The following is a 17,874-nucleotide window of genomic DNA, read 5'->3' as shown; positions in this document are numbered from 1 at the left end:
AAATCAATCCCCTCCTCCCCAGAACCTACAGTATCGACCATTAGCCGAGGACCCTCCCAGGTACGTATTGGCCTAGAACGGTGTCGGAAACACTGCTTTGTCTTAGGACCCTGTGACGCTGTCCTTTTCAGCAAGTGGCAGCCATTGGGAACTTCACCCACCGTTTCATAACACAATCCAAATGACTGCGGATTATAGGTCTGACTCTATAACACTGCCATGAAAAATCTTCTTTGATGATTGCCTAGAGCTTGGTTGCGTCAGTGCTGGTGTATTTGTGTTCTTGATTGAGACTAATTAACACCACTCGTTTGGAATGACTAAACCTTCAGGGTCATACAGCTAGAATACATGTTCACCTATTTCATGTCATGCTAGTTGCTTGTCTAGCAGGTTAGGTTGATTAAGGCAAACGTAACACACTATTGGCGAACGGAACAGGAGAGAGGATGACCCAATGGTGAAAAGGGAAACTGAAAAGGTTGGGGGCAGTTATTTGGGAGGAGGAAAGAGGGGTTCATGCTCACTGTGCTTGTGTAGCACGTTTGCCGCACTTGGGCAGCCTCAAAGTGCTCAGTGGCAAAGAAGAGGAGACATCAGTACCTCATTAGAGAAGGTTTGCACTTGTGCACCTGCAAATAGGCATGCTATTAGCAAAAGGCAAACATTTCCGTCCAATGCTTTTGTGCACCCGAGCAATGTTTGCCCTGGGACAGGGGTTGGCAACCTTTGGCTCGCCCGACAGATGCTTTGGACAATATTCCCATCATGCCTAGTCAGCATAGTCTATGGATAGGGATCATGGAGAGCCGCACGTTTACAGATGCCTGCTCTAGGGCTAATAATGCCACGTTATATTTGTTCTACAGAAAACATTGCCTTGGTGAAAAAATACATTGATCGAAAAAACGTTTTGCGTTGGGCTCATTTTTGCCCCACTGGTCTACAACGATTCATGGTTTCTGAAATGAGGCACCAGAGAATAGGCGTGTACATACTCCAGGCACATGGCACCCAAGCTACCAGTGATGTTATCCTGGAACATTGCGTGGGTGCAAAGCTAGTGACACAGCATGTCCTAAGCCTTCAGGGCACACTGTGGCCCAAGGGGCAGTGAGGGTTCAACTAAAACGTTGAAATAAGTGCAAGCGATCCATAATGGGCTTCAAGACAAAGCTTATAGTGTATAAGTAGAGCAGTCATTCAGGGCCTGGTTCATGGAATATTTGCCCGGTTCAAAGTGAATATGCTCTGCTGAAAAGTGACTTTGCACTGCCGACACAAACCCCGATTCATGGAACCGTGTAAGTCCGGGCAAAGTCAGCGCATAGTCATTTTTTCAAGACAAAATGATTTTGCCTGGAATTTGCATGGCAAAATAACACTTTGCACGGTTCCATGAATCAGGGTTTGTGTTGGCAGTGCAAAGTCACTTTTCAGCAGTGCATAGTCACTTTGAACCGGGCAAATATTCCATGAATCGGGCCCATTATATTTATTTTACGAATGTATGTCCTTTTAAATAGGAAAAATGCTGGCTCTTTAACCAAAAATCACACTTTTGGAGAACATATACACTCCTCTTACTCTGTTAACTTAATGATATGATAGGTTATTTATACTTTAATGCAAGCCAGTTTGAAAGATAGGACAAATCCCACTTTCTATTGAACTGGATTATATGAAATTGCAACGATACAGTATTTTCCTACTATGATAAACTCTCCCTTGTAGATCAATTCGACCTCAGATGCACAAATACCGGATGAACTTAAACAACCAGCCTAGCTGTTTGTCTCTGCATCCGGTAACTCACTGAGCATTTGCTGCATGTCTCTGCATCCGGTAACTCACTGAGCATTTGCTGCATGTCTCTGCATCCGGTAAGTCACTGAGCATTTGCTGCACGTCTCTGCATCCGGTAAGTCACTGAGCATTTGCTGCATGTCACATCCGGTAAGTCACTGAGCATTTGCTGCATGTCTCTGCATCCGGTAGCTCTCTGAGCATTTGCTGCATGTCTTTGCATCTGGTAAGTCACTGAGCATTTGCTGCATGTCTCTGCATCCGGTAGCTCTCTGAGCATTTGCTGCATGTCTCTGCATCCGGTAAGTCACTGAGCATTTTCTGCATGTCACTGCATCTGGTAAACTCTGAGCATTTGCTGCATGTCTCTGCATCCGGTAAGTCACTGAGCATTTGCTGCATGTCTCTGCATCTGGTAGCTCTCTGAATTTTTGCTGCATGTCTCTGCATCCGGTAAGTCACTGAGCATTTTCTGCATGTCTCTGCATCTGGTAGCTCTCTGAATTTTTGCTGCATGTCTCTGCATCCGGTAAGTCACTGAGCATTTGCTGCATGTCTCTGCATCTGGTAAACTCTGAGCATTTGCTGCATGTCTCTGCATCTGGTAAGTCACTGAGCATTTGCTGCATGTCTCTGCATCCGGTAGCTCTCTGAGCATTTGCTGCATTTCTCTGCATCCGGTAAGTCACTGAGCATTTGCTACATGTCTCTGCTCTGGTAAACTCTGAGCATTTGCTGCATGTCTCTGCATCCGGTAAGTCACTGAGCATTTTCTGCATGTCTCTGCATCTGGTAGCTCTCTGAATTTTTGCTGCATGTCTCTGCATCCGGTAAGTCACTGAGCATTTTCTGCATGTCTCTGCATCTGGTAGCTCTCTGAATTTTTGCTGCATGTCTCTGCATCCGGTAAGTCACTGAGCATTTGCTGCATGTCTCTGCATCTGGTAAACTCTGAGCATTTGCTGCATGTCTCTGCATCTGGTAAGTCACTGAGCATTTGCTGCATGTCTCTGCATCCGGTAGCTCTCTGAGCGTTTGCTGCATTTCTCTGCATCCGGTAAGTCACTGAGCATTTGCTACATGTCTCTGCTCTGGTAAACTCTGAGCATTTGCTGCATGTCTCTGCATCCGGTAAGTCACTGAGCATTTACTACATGTCTCAGCATCCGGTAGCTCTCTGAGCATTTGCTGCATGTCTCATCTGGTAAGTCACTGAGCATTTGCTGCATGTCTCTGCATCCGGTAGCTCTCTGAGCATTTGCTGCATGTCTCTGCATCCAGTAAGGCACTGAGCATTTGCTGCATGTCTCTGCATCCGGTAAGTCACTGAGCATTTGCTGCATGTCTCTGCATCCGGTAAGGCACTGAGCATTTGCTGAATGTCTCTGCATCCGGTAAGGCACTGAGCATTTGCTGCATGTCTCTGCATCCGGTAGCTCTCTGAGCATTTGCTGCATGTCTCTGCATCCGGTAAGGCACTGAGCATTTGCTGAATGTCTCTGCATCCGGTAAGTCACTGAGCATTTGCTGCATGTCTCTGCATCCGGTAGCTCTCTGAGCATTTGCTGCATGTCTCTGCATCCGGTAAGTCACTGAGCATTTGCTGAAAACGCACCTCCCCTTGCTGGAAACACATCTCCAGTGTAAACATGACAAGTGACAACCATTCACATTACGCCACAGTGTTACTCCCATCATAGCCTCCTCTGCTTTAGCATCAATAACAAAGACGTATGTGTCCGACAATGTGAATTAATCAGTCATCTCTGCTCCCAAAGAATAGCACAGTGCCCACTTCCTGATCAGTGATGCGGCCCATCCAGAGGTCTTGTGCATATCTCCAAATTACCTATTGTTCTTATAGCTCAAAGTTGGGAGGAGGGGGGAGCGGGGAATTGCAGTAAGGAGAACCACGAGCAGAAACATAAACACCACAATAGCACAGTTTGTGAAGTAAGCAACATTGTTACCATCACACTGCTAGGTACTGTATTCTCCCAAATAGCAATCTCTCAGGTGTACCTTTTGTAGGACACCCCCTTTCCTCCATCCCCATTCCCCTGCAATTACAGTCCAAAGGCACCCCAAAAATAGATTATTGAATCCTACCAAACTGAAACCCTAAAAAACATTGCAACATTAAATTGTACAATTAGGCCAGTATAATTGTGGCAATAACGATATTAAACAGTCCCTTAAGCCATCACTAGGCTCAGGTCCCATAATTCAAACGCCATGTTGCTTGTGAAATCATAGAATTCTGCTCTGATTGGTCCATTTCCAGAACAAGGACGTGACTACTTCGCAAAGAGCCACTCTGGAAGGGGTAAAGGTACTAATGGTTCCGTTAGATAAAGCATTCTGCATAGATAAGTACATAGATGGAATCGGAGACAAGATACTTTCTCTAGTTGGCCACCTCATGGACAAGACTCTTGAAAAGTAGACTTGCTGAAAACCGCACTTAATTGGGTACTCGCCGCGCTGTTTCTGTATTTTTTTTACAGGCGTATGTTTAAAGCTTTTATATGGGGTTTGCGGGGCCAGGGATGTTTACAAAATATTTAAGGGCAGGGGAAGGAGAGGGGGACATAGAAGGAGAGGGGGACCCCGCAATTGCTGCATAAAAATGCAGCAATTGCGGGGTAATGGTGGCAGTGAGTTGGCACCAATGCGAGTGATGCGTGATCCATTCGTTGAATCGTAGACTAGGGTACCGCTTCCGTAATGCCAGTGGTTGAACTGGGTCTGTTCTTGAGCCTTGGTATTTTTATGTTCACTTTAGCTGTTCATCATGATATGAACACTCATGCTCCCATTAATCACAGCGACTGTGTCATAGGTCTTGGCGATTGGTTTATCCAGCTGCGCTTCAACCCAGTATCAGTAAGGGTGGTTATAACATGTAATCTGTCTGCACTGTCCATGGTCAAGAAGCCCTGCTGCATCTGATGACAATGGTGTCTGTCAGTCACCATTTAAGGTGAGACAAAGCACCACTTCAGGTGAGATACATCTACTCCTGGCTCTAAATGGGTCACTTTGCCTTCACAGGCTGCACTACCATTGTTTTTGATCACCTTTTTATTTATTTATTTACTTATTATTTATCTTTTCTCTCCTATGGTCCGCACTTTCCAATTTTCCACCTCCCATGCACTTTTCCCCCTTTTCCCTTCCCCATGCACTTTCGCGTTCTCAATGTCACTGGGCCTAGTACGATCGTTGATTTTGTATTCTCCCCTGGCCTGGTCACGCTCTGAAACACCTCTGTACGAGCGCGATATAAATAAAATATCATATCGTTGTCTCAAGCCCTTCAAGAAACTCTTTCGAGAATTATTTGAAATAACAGCTAGGCGCTAGGGGGCGCATCATCACAAGTGCTCTTCTCCTGGGCACCAAATGTACAGCATTTCAAAATGTCACTCTCATTGACATGAAAACACACTCAAAAGATCGTGATTGGTTAACTTGTTCCAACTGAAAGTGGATCATCCCTTTACCTAAAATAGTGCTCGGTTAAGGAAAAAGTTCAAACTTCGACTGGGAGCATGGGCGGAATATGCCAGTAAATGCCCACGTCTTCAATGCTGACTGCCATCTTCTTTATTTGTTCTTACATCCTTTCCCTGCCTTTTGGCGGGCCCTCCTTTTAGGTCAGTGGGGTCTACGCCTGCAGCCATTGTTGTCCTGCTCTACTATGTCTCCTCGTCTTCCCATTCCTTCCGTTCTTTTTCCGCTCAATGCCTCATTTCAGTCATACGCTATACGCCGAGCAGTTTCAGACATGCACAATGCACAATGCAGCATGTCCCCATGGCACTGCTCTGCCTTGCTCCCTGACATTCTCTTCTCTTTTGCCCTCCAGCCTCACACCCTGCTAATGTTTTAGTGGCCTCAGCAGCAGGATGACTCAGCTGGAATATAGCCGTTGGCCTGCCTTAAAGGCCCAAAAGAGCAGGTTGTTACTGAACAATTCAGCCGTCAGGGCTCCATTAAAACTTACATCGAACATTGCCTTTTCCACATGACGTGCAACACGCTTGACAGGAATCTGTTGCTTCCCCGATCAATTAAAAGTTCACCACATCTAAATTATGAGAGCTAAGATTGATATAAATTAGGTAGGTTCTTGCCTATTCCACAGTGATTTGAAGAGCGTTCTTCTATATAAACACGATTAATTGTTCAAGAACACGCTTCTTGTTTAGCCAATCCTAGACTGTGCCAAAGTTCAAAATGGTTTTGCATCAAATGCAGGGCGGGAATTTGAAAACAGGATGAAAGTTTTCCATTGTGCACCTCTAGAAACATACGACTAATTCTCACTTTTCTCCGTATCGAGTGGATATCAATGGTCAACAGACTTATTTAATTCCAAAACCAACCGAGGGGTCCATACGTTGAAGTCAAATTCAGCAAGTTCATCTGGGACCCAGCATGGACCTGGATCTCTGTGGTTTCTAGATCAGATTACGCCCTCTTTAGCCTCCTATACTGCACACCAATCTAGGACCATATGTGGCGATGTTCCAATTGACACGGCCGACTAACCAAGAGTAAAACGTAAATGACCTTCGTAGTAATAGAATATATAGAGAAAAAATTATAATGCAATAATTCAGAATGAGTGTTATAATCTAATGAAAAATGTGAAGGTTTAGGCAATGGCTTGTAGCATCTTCTAGTATCTTCAGATAGGCACTTAATCATCAGTTCCTCCCAAGGTGGCTGATGTATTTCATGCATGATTCTCTATTGCTCAAAGAGGACTCTCATATTCTTTAAAACGTTACTAAACACCTTATTGAAGTCTCCCTTTGGCTATGCATATGGAGAATATATTTTTTGCCAGGACACTTAAAGAAAAAAGGTAGTTTTCAATGTGTAATGCAAAATGAACAGTTTGTGTATAACAACAATCATTTAACACATCTTCAAAAGGAAATGATTAAAACCAAAACATAATAATACATTTAACCAATATATTTAAAAAACAAAAACAATTGTTATGACAAATTGCCGGCTAACTATAATTCCTTATTACTTGCTAAAAATCAAATCAATCTTAATGTAATTGCAAAACAATGTGTATCTAAACGAGAAATGCTCCTCATTGACACCCTTGTACACATTTTGATTTAAGACTCACATTATTTCATTTAGAAAAACATCCCCACAAATTCCAAAATGTCTTAAAATTAGCATAAAGGGTAACTAAATTGTATTAATGAATTTAAAAAAAGAAGGAGGTGCGATATCCAAATGTCAACATTTTGAGGAAAAACGCCATATAGAGAACTGAGCTGCCTCACAACAGTAGCGTGTAATGGAAGCACAAGGAGAATTGTCAGAGGATAAGAGGGAGAGAGTGCAAAGTAAAACAAGTCAAGCTAAAACAACACGAAGGGAGGACTAGGCAAGGGTGGCCATTAATGGGGGGGACATGCAGGGACAAGGTGGGTGGTTGGGATTGAGGAAAAGCAGCGCGCAAGTGGTGAAAGGTGTATGTTTTTTGGAAGAAAAACAAGAAGATAGCGGTAGGGTCTCCCCTTGCAGTTCTCAATGAGTTGCATAAACCTTTACATTTCTTTTCTGAAAGGTACCCTTTGATGCATTTTATTTTTGTTACAGTCACATACAGAAAGACCGATTACTGTTTTGTTGAATTCCATTTCTGCCAAAATAAAAGATCCTTTACTGAGCACAGAGGGCCTCCAAAAGGGGGCGTGTGGTATGAAGAGCGCTGATTGTGTTAGCAAACCACCGCTAGTGGTTCTGTAGGCCCAATGAAATGGAGAGAGGGCAAAAGCAATAAATGATAACTGCTGCCTCGCGGCTGCTGGCTATCATCACCAGGTATCCTACAATGCTGGTATTCACGGCTCTTAAAATCTGCCTAAGCCATATCCTGCTGCTGCCACTAGAAGCTTTGGTACAATATGCTATTCCAACACAGACTGCTCATTTGTGCTATAGGGCCGATATTCTGCCTTTGAAGCTCATTTGGATAGTACAATGTGTACGCCACTGTTGGCTTAATGTATTCCCTAATGGTATGTTGTGTTGTTTCACTACTGGAAATGAGCACCAGTAGCAGAACAGATCCGCTGTATTTTTCATACCGTTAGTTGTGAAACGTAATTGCAATGCACGATGGGGGCAATGCAAGAGTACGCCTTATTTGTGATAGGTAAGGTGGAGAACCCGTACAGTAATAATACCTAGGACTATTCTAACTCTGCCCTGCTGGTTGTGATGGGCATGCCTTGAGTTCTCCGTTAACTGGAAGAAGAAGAAAGTAGCCTCTGTTTTTTTTTTATCTTTAGTCATCACAAAGATCCTCTTAGCTGGAGTGTTTTTTGGGGTTCTGACTTTTGCGGTCCAAATATTTTATTCTCTTGAATTATTTCCTCCTGATGTTTACTCGGAAGGAAGTTATCTGTAAGAGAACTACATTTCCCAGATCTCTCCATTACAGGTGAATCTGACCACTTCAAAGATAGACCAGAATGAAGAAGACTTGTCAGACCTACTAAAGAAACGACCCCGCTTGCTCAAAGTGCAAGACAGTACGGTTAGTCGCACAAAAGAAAAGGGGATACAGAGAACCCATGTACTGCGTACACTTCACAGGATGCCAGTTAGCATACGGATAGCAGTCAAAATCTTTACCATCGTGGACAGGGCCAGTCTATACCGTGATGAGCCCTCTTCGTGATAACTATTAAGTGTGCGGTGTTCTATCATTTATCACTTGTGCCAGTTTCATCAAAATATATCCCTTCTGCAATTAACAGACTAATGATGGTGGACTATGCATGCAACTCTGGGATATTTTCAAGCAGTAATCAAAGCATCTTTGATGATTTTGATTACCACTGGTCTGTGGGTACAGCTAATATTTTTGCTTTCATATTTAATCATAGAGGTTGATTAAACGCTATCCCGCAGAGATACAAGGCGTGCATTTAACCAAGTTGACCCCCTACAGTCATTTAAGCATTCTCCTTTTAACAAATTGACTTTTTTTTACATTTAGAATAAATACAGATATGGGAACATCAGCACAATATATATATAAACACATATGTAAGTCTTCATAAGATTTTCCAAGGCACAGAAAAATTAAATCAGCAACCCACATGTTTACCGTGCAAGCTGTAGACTGGCTACAATTATATGGGATATCCCAAAAAAGCTGAGCAATCCTGGAACAATGAATCAGTGAATCATTTCTGTGATGCAATTTCCGTTCAGAGGTCTCTAGGTGTTGATTTAAAGATCATTACAGAGCAACGAGTCTCTTTTGAATACATGGCTTACATTGGATGAATGCAGAGAACGAGGTTGTATATTTCAGGCCTAGACTGCTTTAGCCGGCAGGGAGAAGTGACAAAATAGTGCTTGTTTGAGCGCAAAATCATCTAGGGCTTGTAGGGTAACACGCTGTTGTTGATGCAATGTGAGTTAAGGTTGTTTGAGCATTTAAACACCAGTGTTGCCACCTTAAATTTGGCCAGTGCTTACATCGGGCCAGTGCAGAGCATTTGCGAGCTGAGGGACTTGGTCAGACTTCATGAGGCCTCCTGTAAGCATAATTCTGACTCCGTGAGCTAGCTGTAGCCTCACTGTACTCCCCTTAAGGAGGCCCACCTAGAGATGTTACCTGGCATTTTGGACTGCTTCCACAGTGGGGTTGTGTGTTGGAGTCAAAGCAGCTGCATGACTGTCTGCAGTAGCAGGCATCGATACACACAGCTTTGGACTACTCTGGGAATGTGTAACTCCAGGCTCATTTTGCCATCTAAAAGGATACCCAGATTGTTTAACTTGCTGGAGGGGGCAAGTGTGTCTCCCAGCAGAAGTGGCACCTTAGCTTTCAATGCGTCCTTCTGGCCTGAGAACTATGAGTTCAATTTTTGAGGTGCCAAGCCGCAGTGCACTAGTCTTCAAACATTTTGTATGCAATCCAGCTCCACCATAAAAGGATTGGAAATAGAGAAAGACCCTCCAATTTGAAACTCTATGAAGAATATATTAATCCTTTCAGGGCACCCAGTCGCTGATTGCTTATGTTAACAATCTCATTATAGTCATCGAAAGAGGTTTCTAAGATTCAGATGCAATTGTCTCCATATTCTTGAGGTTCTTCGGTCACAATAGGAACGGTATCAGGTAATATTTTCGCCAGCAAAAATATCACTGTACATTTGGTCGTCGGGAACAGCCATAGGCAATATTTTTGGTGGCGAAAATATTAGGTGCGGGGGTGTCCCCCGCAGGGTCCATGTGTTATTTTCGCAGCAAAAATATGGCGATATTTTTGCATCGCGATATTTTTGCAGCGAAAATATCACATGGGACCATAGGAACTACCTGCTGAAAGGTTTACATGTAGAATTTGTAAGTCAGACAAATTGGAAACGCTTTGCCATTTGATTTTGAAATGTCCTCTACCTACTAGATAGAAGATTGTTTCACTTTGAAAGATTCATTCACTCGACTTGGGCTGTTATTCTGCAAAATCGCTGGGGGAGATTGATGAATGGTAAGCAGATATCCCTAACAATTTCACTACTTGCATTATTAAAGGAGATCTTCTGCCAATTAGGGAACATCCCCAGGTTAGCCGACCCTTTCTTGAGTTTACAGAATGGAAGTGGCTCACACCAGGAGTTAGGGTTCTGTAAAGAGCACGGCTGCACTTTAATTATTTGATAGGCTATGTGGATATGGTATGTTTGGTAGTGTGCACATACACTGGTATGTGTGCCATTCAATTCCTAGATGTAATGAACACTGTGTGCTTTAGCCAGAAATATTGTACTGTTTCTTCTGAGTCTGTGGCCTGACAATTTAGCGTAAAAATCAGCAAGAGATTTGACTTCTCACCATGTGTTTTTATGTTGAGGAATTCTCCTTCCATTTTTAATGCATATGCAATATTAGATTAGTGGGTATTACAATGATTGATTTTGCTTATTTCGTTTTTAAGAATTTTGATAGTATGTTTTTAAGATGTATAGTTTTTACCAGTATGTATTGATGCAAAGTTATTCATTTGTTACCTATAATGTGTAATAATTTAGTCTGAATGAAATCACTGTGTCTTGCTAAATGTGTTTGAAATTGTGAAAGGTTTTAATTGTAAACCATAATGCAATAAAACAAACGTAAATAAATAAAAGGCTAAAAAAGTATTTGTTAGAAACAACTTTAGGTGCACTTAGTCACCAGCTACATAGGACTGCAAGTGCAACTCTAGGCCAGAAGAGAAGTAGCTACTAAACAGAAGATGAGACATTACAGGAGAGAGCCCTGCAAAAAAACACCCAGCCATTCCCGATTTTGATTTGATTTATTTATACCCTGCAACCATGCAAAATTACCTGCATCTAGGCATATTGGTTTAAAATAGTAATGCAGGCAATAGGACCTCAGGAGTCAACAAAACATGTTGGTTTTCTAAAGCTTTTCAAAAGGAAGTCAAATAACTGATGCTGTGGGAACAGCCTTTAAAGTATGAGTGAAAGGAGGCCATAGAACCTGCATTGGCCCATCTATCTTGTTCCACCCTCTAGAGAAGCAGAGGGTGGTCAACAGGGTCAAATGCAGGAGAGACATCTTCAAGAAACAGCACCGCTGTCTGATAGGGATTCACAGTGTTCAAGGTCGTGTCCCAGGTATCAGCCAATGCAGAATCTGTTTGTTCTCTGGGATTAAAGCCCAGTTGACTGAGGTGGAGTCTTTCATATAGTTCCAGAAGGTCTTGCATTTAGGTAACACCAGTTCTATCAATAACTTTGGAAAATACTAGTAGGTTGATAATTAGCATCCAGGCTTTGTTTTTTTCTACATTGGAAAGACTATGGGCCTCATTACAGGTCCGGCGGTAACCCTTCCAGTTCTACCACCGGATTGCTGCCAGACCTGTAATAATTTACTGCGCCTGACCACCCCGTGCCACCCGGCTATTACAAGTCCAGTGGCCGGGAAGTAAGGCGCCGGTAGATTTGTTAAACCTCATCCCATATAGTCCTATGGGACTCTATGGTAGTGGGGACAAAGGAGCACCGGCACCGTTAACAACGATGCTCCCATAATAAGTCTGCCTACTGTGGCCGCTGTGCCTGGCAGGGTCAGACCTGTCGGGCACAGCGGCTACACCAGGCAAACTTGTAGCTTGCCGGTTCGGAAACAAGGGTGCCAGTGACCTTACCAGCAACCTTGTTTCCGGACCAGAAACATCGTAATGAGGCCCTATGCCTTTCTCTAAGCTGAGGGCGACTAGCTACTGCCAGATGGGTCTGTCATTCAGAATTTGAATGGTAGAGCTAACTAATGAGAGATAGGGGCTCACTATGGGTTTGCAGGAAACCTGCCAGTAATTCTAGCGGGCTACCGGCAAACCTGCCTTACCGTTACCGGGACCCAACATCCTGATATTACCAGGATATTATGGGTGCCGGCAACGACAGTAAGCTCCCAATTCCATGGAGTCCAATGGGACTCCATGGAAGGGGTTTGCCGCAATCACCGGCAGCAGTAGTACAGGACCCTACCAGCAGGTCAGGCCTGTCGGTGGATCAAAGCCTGTACTGGAAAACTCAGAGTGTGCCAGTCCGTTAAAAATGACAGAGCCAGTATTACCAGCAATTTTTCCGGATTTTTTACTGGACTGGCACACTCGTAATGAGCCTTATAGGCTTTAAGATGCCAAGCAGGTATTGGGTCAAGAGGTGAAGTCTGTGGCTTCAAACTAAACAGCCTTTATTTCTTTGTTTGACTTCTTCCAGTCGAAACCGACAGGTCTTTGAAATCTGTTGTAATTCCTTTGCAAGTCCTCCAAAACACAAACCTGCCTGGTAAGGACAAAAACCAGAACCTCTAGTGTCCTCTGAATTCTCCATCCATGATAGCACAATGACACCAACATGTTGCCAAAATCATTGAGCGTTTGCTTGCTTCTGCCCTCAAACATTTACACAAATTATGGTTAATCTATAAGACATTCAGGTATATAGACCTTGATGATTGACAATATAGGCAGTGGCCAGAAAGTTGGTTTCATATTGATAGTTGGACATAAGCATCGTGAAGTGTCAGCTACTTGGAGCAAAGTAGCCTATTTTAGCCTAACGAAAGGCTTGCTTAGGTTGATGGTTAGCATTTAAGAAGACAGTATAGGCAAGCTCAGGAGACAGCATCTATATCTTGTTGAGTCTTCACATTGAGGGTACAAGAGTTTGGTGAAGTGATGGGAAGAAGTCAAGGGAGCCTACCATGCAGGGCAAATTCTTACAGGGACTTTTTGGTGAGGGCCGTAGGACATTACTTCCTCTATGGAGGTCCAATGCAGAAATAGCTCAAGAGTTAACTGATGTGTTAATAATGGATAACATTTTAGTGTATGATGGTTCAAAGACCTAGTCCGTTCCACTTACCTCATAGATTCTTTCCAGTTCTATCTCCCACTTACATTACACAACCTTGCAAAAAGACAGGTTGCATTCCAAAACACAATGTACTAAGAATCTCGATGAACTCCTGACATACTTCCGCCATGCTACCCCTCATCTTGCATAACATATCCCCCACGCTACACGCAAAGTAACACTCTATGTTATTTCATCATTCCAGTGAGTCAATGTAAATTGATCTGACACTCTTTGGGTATGATGGATGTGCATGCACTGATGTTGATCACAAACAATACAAAAGAACAGTTTGTTCAAACAAGTGATCAATGACATGGCCCATACCAATCAAGATGGCCAAGAAAAAATCAAAAGGAAACAAGGAGTGAACTGAGATACTCTCTTCCCCGGCTCGTTAAACTATGAAGTAAGAATAAGTGTGTCCCAGGTAAAAGCAGTTTTCCTTTATCCCTAGAAATCTTTAATGAAAGACTGACAGGTGCGTAACCATTCGTCCCAAGGAAACTGAAGATTTCTGGCACCTTCTATTGATGCCTCATTAACACGCATCAATTACATTGCTATACAACAAGATTCATCTGCACACCCTGTGACCCTCTTGGGAATGGATATGTCCCATGTATGTCAGAGAAATGTTTGCTTCCGAATCCAGTCCTTTTTAAATGTACAGTGCCAGCAATCATATTCATGAAAACAGGAATTCGAATTAGAATGTGGACAATTACTTACTATTCTGCACTTGCAGCGTCTTTTGATGTACAAAGGAGGGAAAACTCCAAGCTGCAAAAAAGGTTGGCAGGAATTTCATGATTCTACATGGGGCAGTTGTTTCTGCTAGACTAGGCTATGGTTCTCAAAACATCATCGACATCATCTACTTCCTATATTAAAAAAGGCAATTACACCTCACACTATCAGCAAGATATGAATACATCTGGAAATATAGTTGCACTCTGAAGTGTCTGGTTACCCATGGTGCAGTATAAAACTCCATTAAATAAACAAATAAATACATACAAAAACACAATAGTCACGCTGTTGGCATATGCTGCGATAGCCCGGGAGGTTCAGAGCAAGGAATCTGAATGTTTTGTTAGGCAACGGCAGAAAGAAGGTGGGGTTTGTTAACGAGTGACCACATAAGCATAAAAGGGATCTATGTACCTGGGCAGGTATATAATGTAGTTTCCTGTAGTTCTTGCCCCGTGTGAAACGCTCACCAGTCAGCCCATTGCATGTTGGAATCTTTACTGGGAAAAGTAAAACATGGAGCCGTTCTCAAGCCTACTGCTGATTCAGGGGCTGGGGCGTATTCAGATATCGATGGGGTAGGTGGGCTGAGGTTGTGTCTCACACCGCTGTGTGGGATCTTTATTACGGGTGGAAGACTGTATCATGATGTGTGGTAGCAGAGAATGAGCTTGAGCCTGATCCCTTAGCGTCAAGGTTCCGCAACACAGTCAGAGCCTGCTGGAAAGTGAAGGGCTGAGCAGGATGGGCCTGCGCTCCTTCCTGAATGGCTGAAGGCTCTGCTGTGGTAGAATAGTCATCAGAGGTTTGGGAAGAAGGGCGGTGTTCCGGTGAGGGTGGGTCATGAAGTGCTGAGGTGGGTTATGGGAGATTGGGAAATGTTGCTTGGCGTGGGGTTTGGACCTTGCAGGCGATGAAGGAAAGGAATCTGCTGCGCGTTGCTTCTGAGGGACAGCTGAGATTGTGCCCGGGTCTGACAAGCAAAGCACTTTGGTGCAAAGGCTACAGGAGGTGTTGAAGGATTAGAGAGAATAGGCTAATTAATCAGAAATGTCCTTTCTAAAATGGTGGCTTTAATTATTTAAAAAAATGTGGGCACACCTTTGTCTGATCTGGCATTGAAGCAAGTGTGGGGATCCATCTGATTTACTGATCTCAATACTTTCCATAGATGTGACTTCCAGTCTACAGTAAGGAGATCACTTCGGGGTCCCTTTACCGGCACAGGGAGAACAAACACAGGGACTCTCATTACAAGTCAGGCGGTGGACCATGGTTCTATTAGCACCATGGTCCATGCCGGATTCCGCAATGGTGGATGGCGGAATTACCGCCCCATTCCAAGGTGAGTGGGGCGGTAATTCCCCATTCACCATTTGCCCTTCCCCATTCCCATTTTTGCCCCATAGGGCATAATCGGGATGGGGAAGGCGCTAATTACGGCACCGTAAATTACGGTGCCGTAATTAGCACCAAGGTCGCTTAGTGCCTTGGACTTTAATGCCTGCAAAAAGCAGGCGTTAAAGTGTGAATCAGGCGTTAAGGGTTAACCGCGCCGACGGTGCCGTTAAACCCTTAACACCTGACTTGTAATGAGGGCCAGGGTCTAGTTTGGTCATGGCCTGGTTCTAAAGCAAAGCCCTGAAGGGGACCGTAGCAATGTGAGGTGTTCTGGTCGGTGTGGTGGAGGGAAGGAAGGTGGGGCAGACACAACTGGAGGGGCACTTTAGGATAGTAATGTGTAGGAGAAGAGGAGCAGGAGATGCTCAGTCCAGTAGACCATTTCAAATTGGTTGGACTTGCATTAGACACGCGGGAGAGAACTTTGCTGACAATATGGCCAGCCGAGTGGGTGGCACTGGAGATGCTTGCTGTATATGGGAAATCTGTTTTTTTAATTATTTTATTAATGACATTCTTCATTTCCTTAAACTTCTTAAATACTCTAAGATGTATCCCACTCTTAAAGCAAATCATTTGAGAGGGAGAATGATGCTCATAAAAAGGCTTTGCCCTTTTTGGAAATTCTACCGCTCCAAGATGCATAACACATTCTAAAATTCACCTACATTACATCGTTTTTTGCTATGGGCACACATAATAAAGTTTGCATTTAGAGCTCACTGTAGTTACCATAATGCAAACAAGAATGTAACATACAAGTCTAAATCATGTGCAGTGACAAACATCTACTTGAATAGCATTTTGAAGATCTCTTTGGTTCTTCCATGAGTGCACTGCAAAACTCAAAGCACTCCAATGCTTTATCAGAAAAGGGAATGGTTGCTTTCTATTACCAGTCCTATGGCCTTGGTGGCCATTCAGGTCGGCAGTGTACGAAAAGGAATAAAGAAACATGACAACCCATTTATTGATATAGAAAAGGCTGGGAGAGGAAAAGAGGCAACGAAAGCAAGAAATCACTTTCCGATTTTCCTCACAGACTGGATACAAATACACTTCTAGGTCTACGGAGCAAGAGTAAAGAGGACGCCCTTGGATGTTGTGCGGCATGGAGCAATGCGAGGCATTCTGCACTGCAGCCGGTTATACCACCTTTGGAAAGGATATAACTGGGAAATGAGTTCTAGCCGAAAAGCAGTGGAGAGACACCAGAAAAGCAGCACGACCATAGGAAAGAAGAGGCATTGCTGGTAGGTGGGTCTTTAAAATGCAGAGGGCAAGTGATTGGAAAATATAAACATGTAATGTACAGAGCTGTGCTATTGTTGAATTGTGTACTTTCGTATTACAAGTCCCATAGCTCCCCAAGAAAAACACATAACACATATGTTCTAATAAACTACGCTCATGAGCCAAATTGGTGAATAGTGCTGGAAGCATTAAAAGCAAAAATTAGGAGTGGGAGGAGCTGGAAATGCATAAAATGAATTAAATTACAGGCCACGGGGTGAGGGATACGTGGGAACAGTGCTTAATTTGTGGAGGTGTTTGCCAGGGCTCGGCCCTGGCACTTATTGTCTCAGACTGTGTTGGCAACTTCTTTATTTTAACTTACAGTCACCTAAGAAGCACCTATACATTCCGAGCAAAATGTTAACAATGATTGTGTTTAAAGACACACTTAAACATTTGACTGATATCAAGACACTACAAGTATGTTATTTAATGTTATGCTAATTGGAATATGTAAATCTGCCCTAGTTAGTGCATCCATCCACCCCAATGAGCCAGTGGGGGTTGCAGCTTTAACCTCATGCATATTGACACTGAGCGGTGTAGCCGTGGGTGTTGGCAACAGTGAGTGGGAAGTTACCCGTTCTGATGTGTCATGGGTGTGCTAGAAAATATTTGAGCCTGTACTTATTTTTTCACAAATTAAGCACTGCATGGGTGGAAGGGATCTGTGTAGTAGGGGAAAACAGGGGAAAAAAGGAGGATTAACGGATAAAACCTGTTAATGTAATGGAAGATGGTCAGTGAAGAAATCTCCATCCCACCAGAACTGATGTAAAGTCATCAATATGTATATCACCTATAATACTTCTGAGTATCTTGGTGATAAAACAGGCGTGCAGTATGGAAAGTGTAGGCGACCTACAGAAAGATGGAGCTATAAAGCATTTATCTTGCCAGTTGCTGCCCGGAGCATCCCAGCTCAAATAGCTACTCAAGCTTTCAGTGGCAGCTATATCTTCCATGCAAACACATGGCCATGCTTCAAACAACCAGTGAGAGAGCCCAACAATCGTGCAATCTGCCATCCCATTTTCACAAATGGGTACAGAGCTCATGCTTGGGAGTAGAGATAGAACTGGGGTCTAGTGGGGATTTAAAGCGATAAAAAAAATAAGCAATCAGCAAGTAACCAATAGGCAAGGGCTTGGACTTTAGGGAATCTACATCGTCAAAC

General features: G+C 43.4%; 1 protein-coding gene across 15 annotated transcripts in view; it reads right to left on the bottom strand.

Moving 5' to 3' along the window:
- Positions 1-17,874, bottom strand: part of DACH2 (dachshund family transcription factor 2) — a 1,006,899-nt gene that overhangs the window by 219,285 nt on the left and 769,740 nt on the right. For 8 of the 15 annotated variants that reach the window (XM_069612949.1, XM_069612947.1, XM_069612938.1 and 5 more), the window contains one exon: positions 13,980-14,030. The exons of the other annotated variants lie outside the window; for them this stretch is intronic. In XM_069612949.1, coding sequence (XP_069469050.1) covers positions 13,980-14,030 — 51 coding nt within the window. The remainder of the gene's footprint in view (positions 1-13,979; positions 14,031-17,874) is intronic. 15 annotated transcript variants of the gene reach the window in all.

This window comes from Ambystoma mexicanum, chromosome 5p (assembly GCF_040938575.1).
Source record: "Ambystoma mexicanum isolate Mex_15411 chromosome 5p, UKY_AmexF1_1, whole genome shotgun sequence".
Taxonomy (NCBI): Eukaryota; Metazoa; Chordata; class Amphibia; order Caudata; family Ambystomatidae; genus Ambystoma; species Ambystoma mexicanum.
The sequence above is the reverse complement of the archived record's forward strand: the minus strand, read 5'-3'. Positions and strand labels throughout refer to the sequence as shown.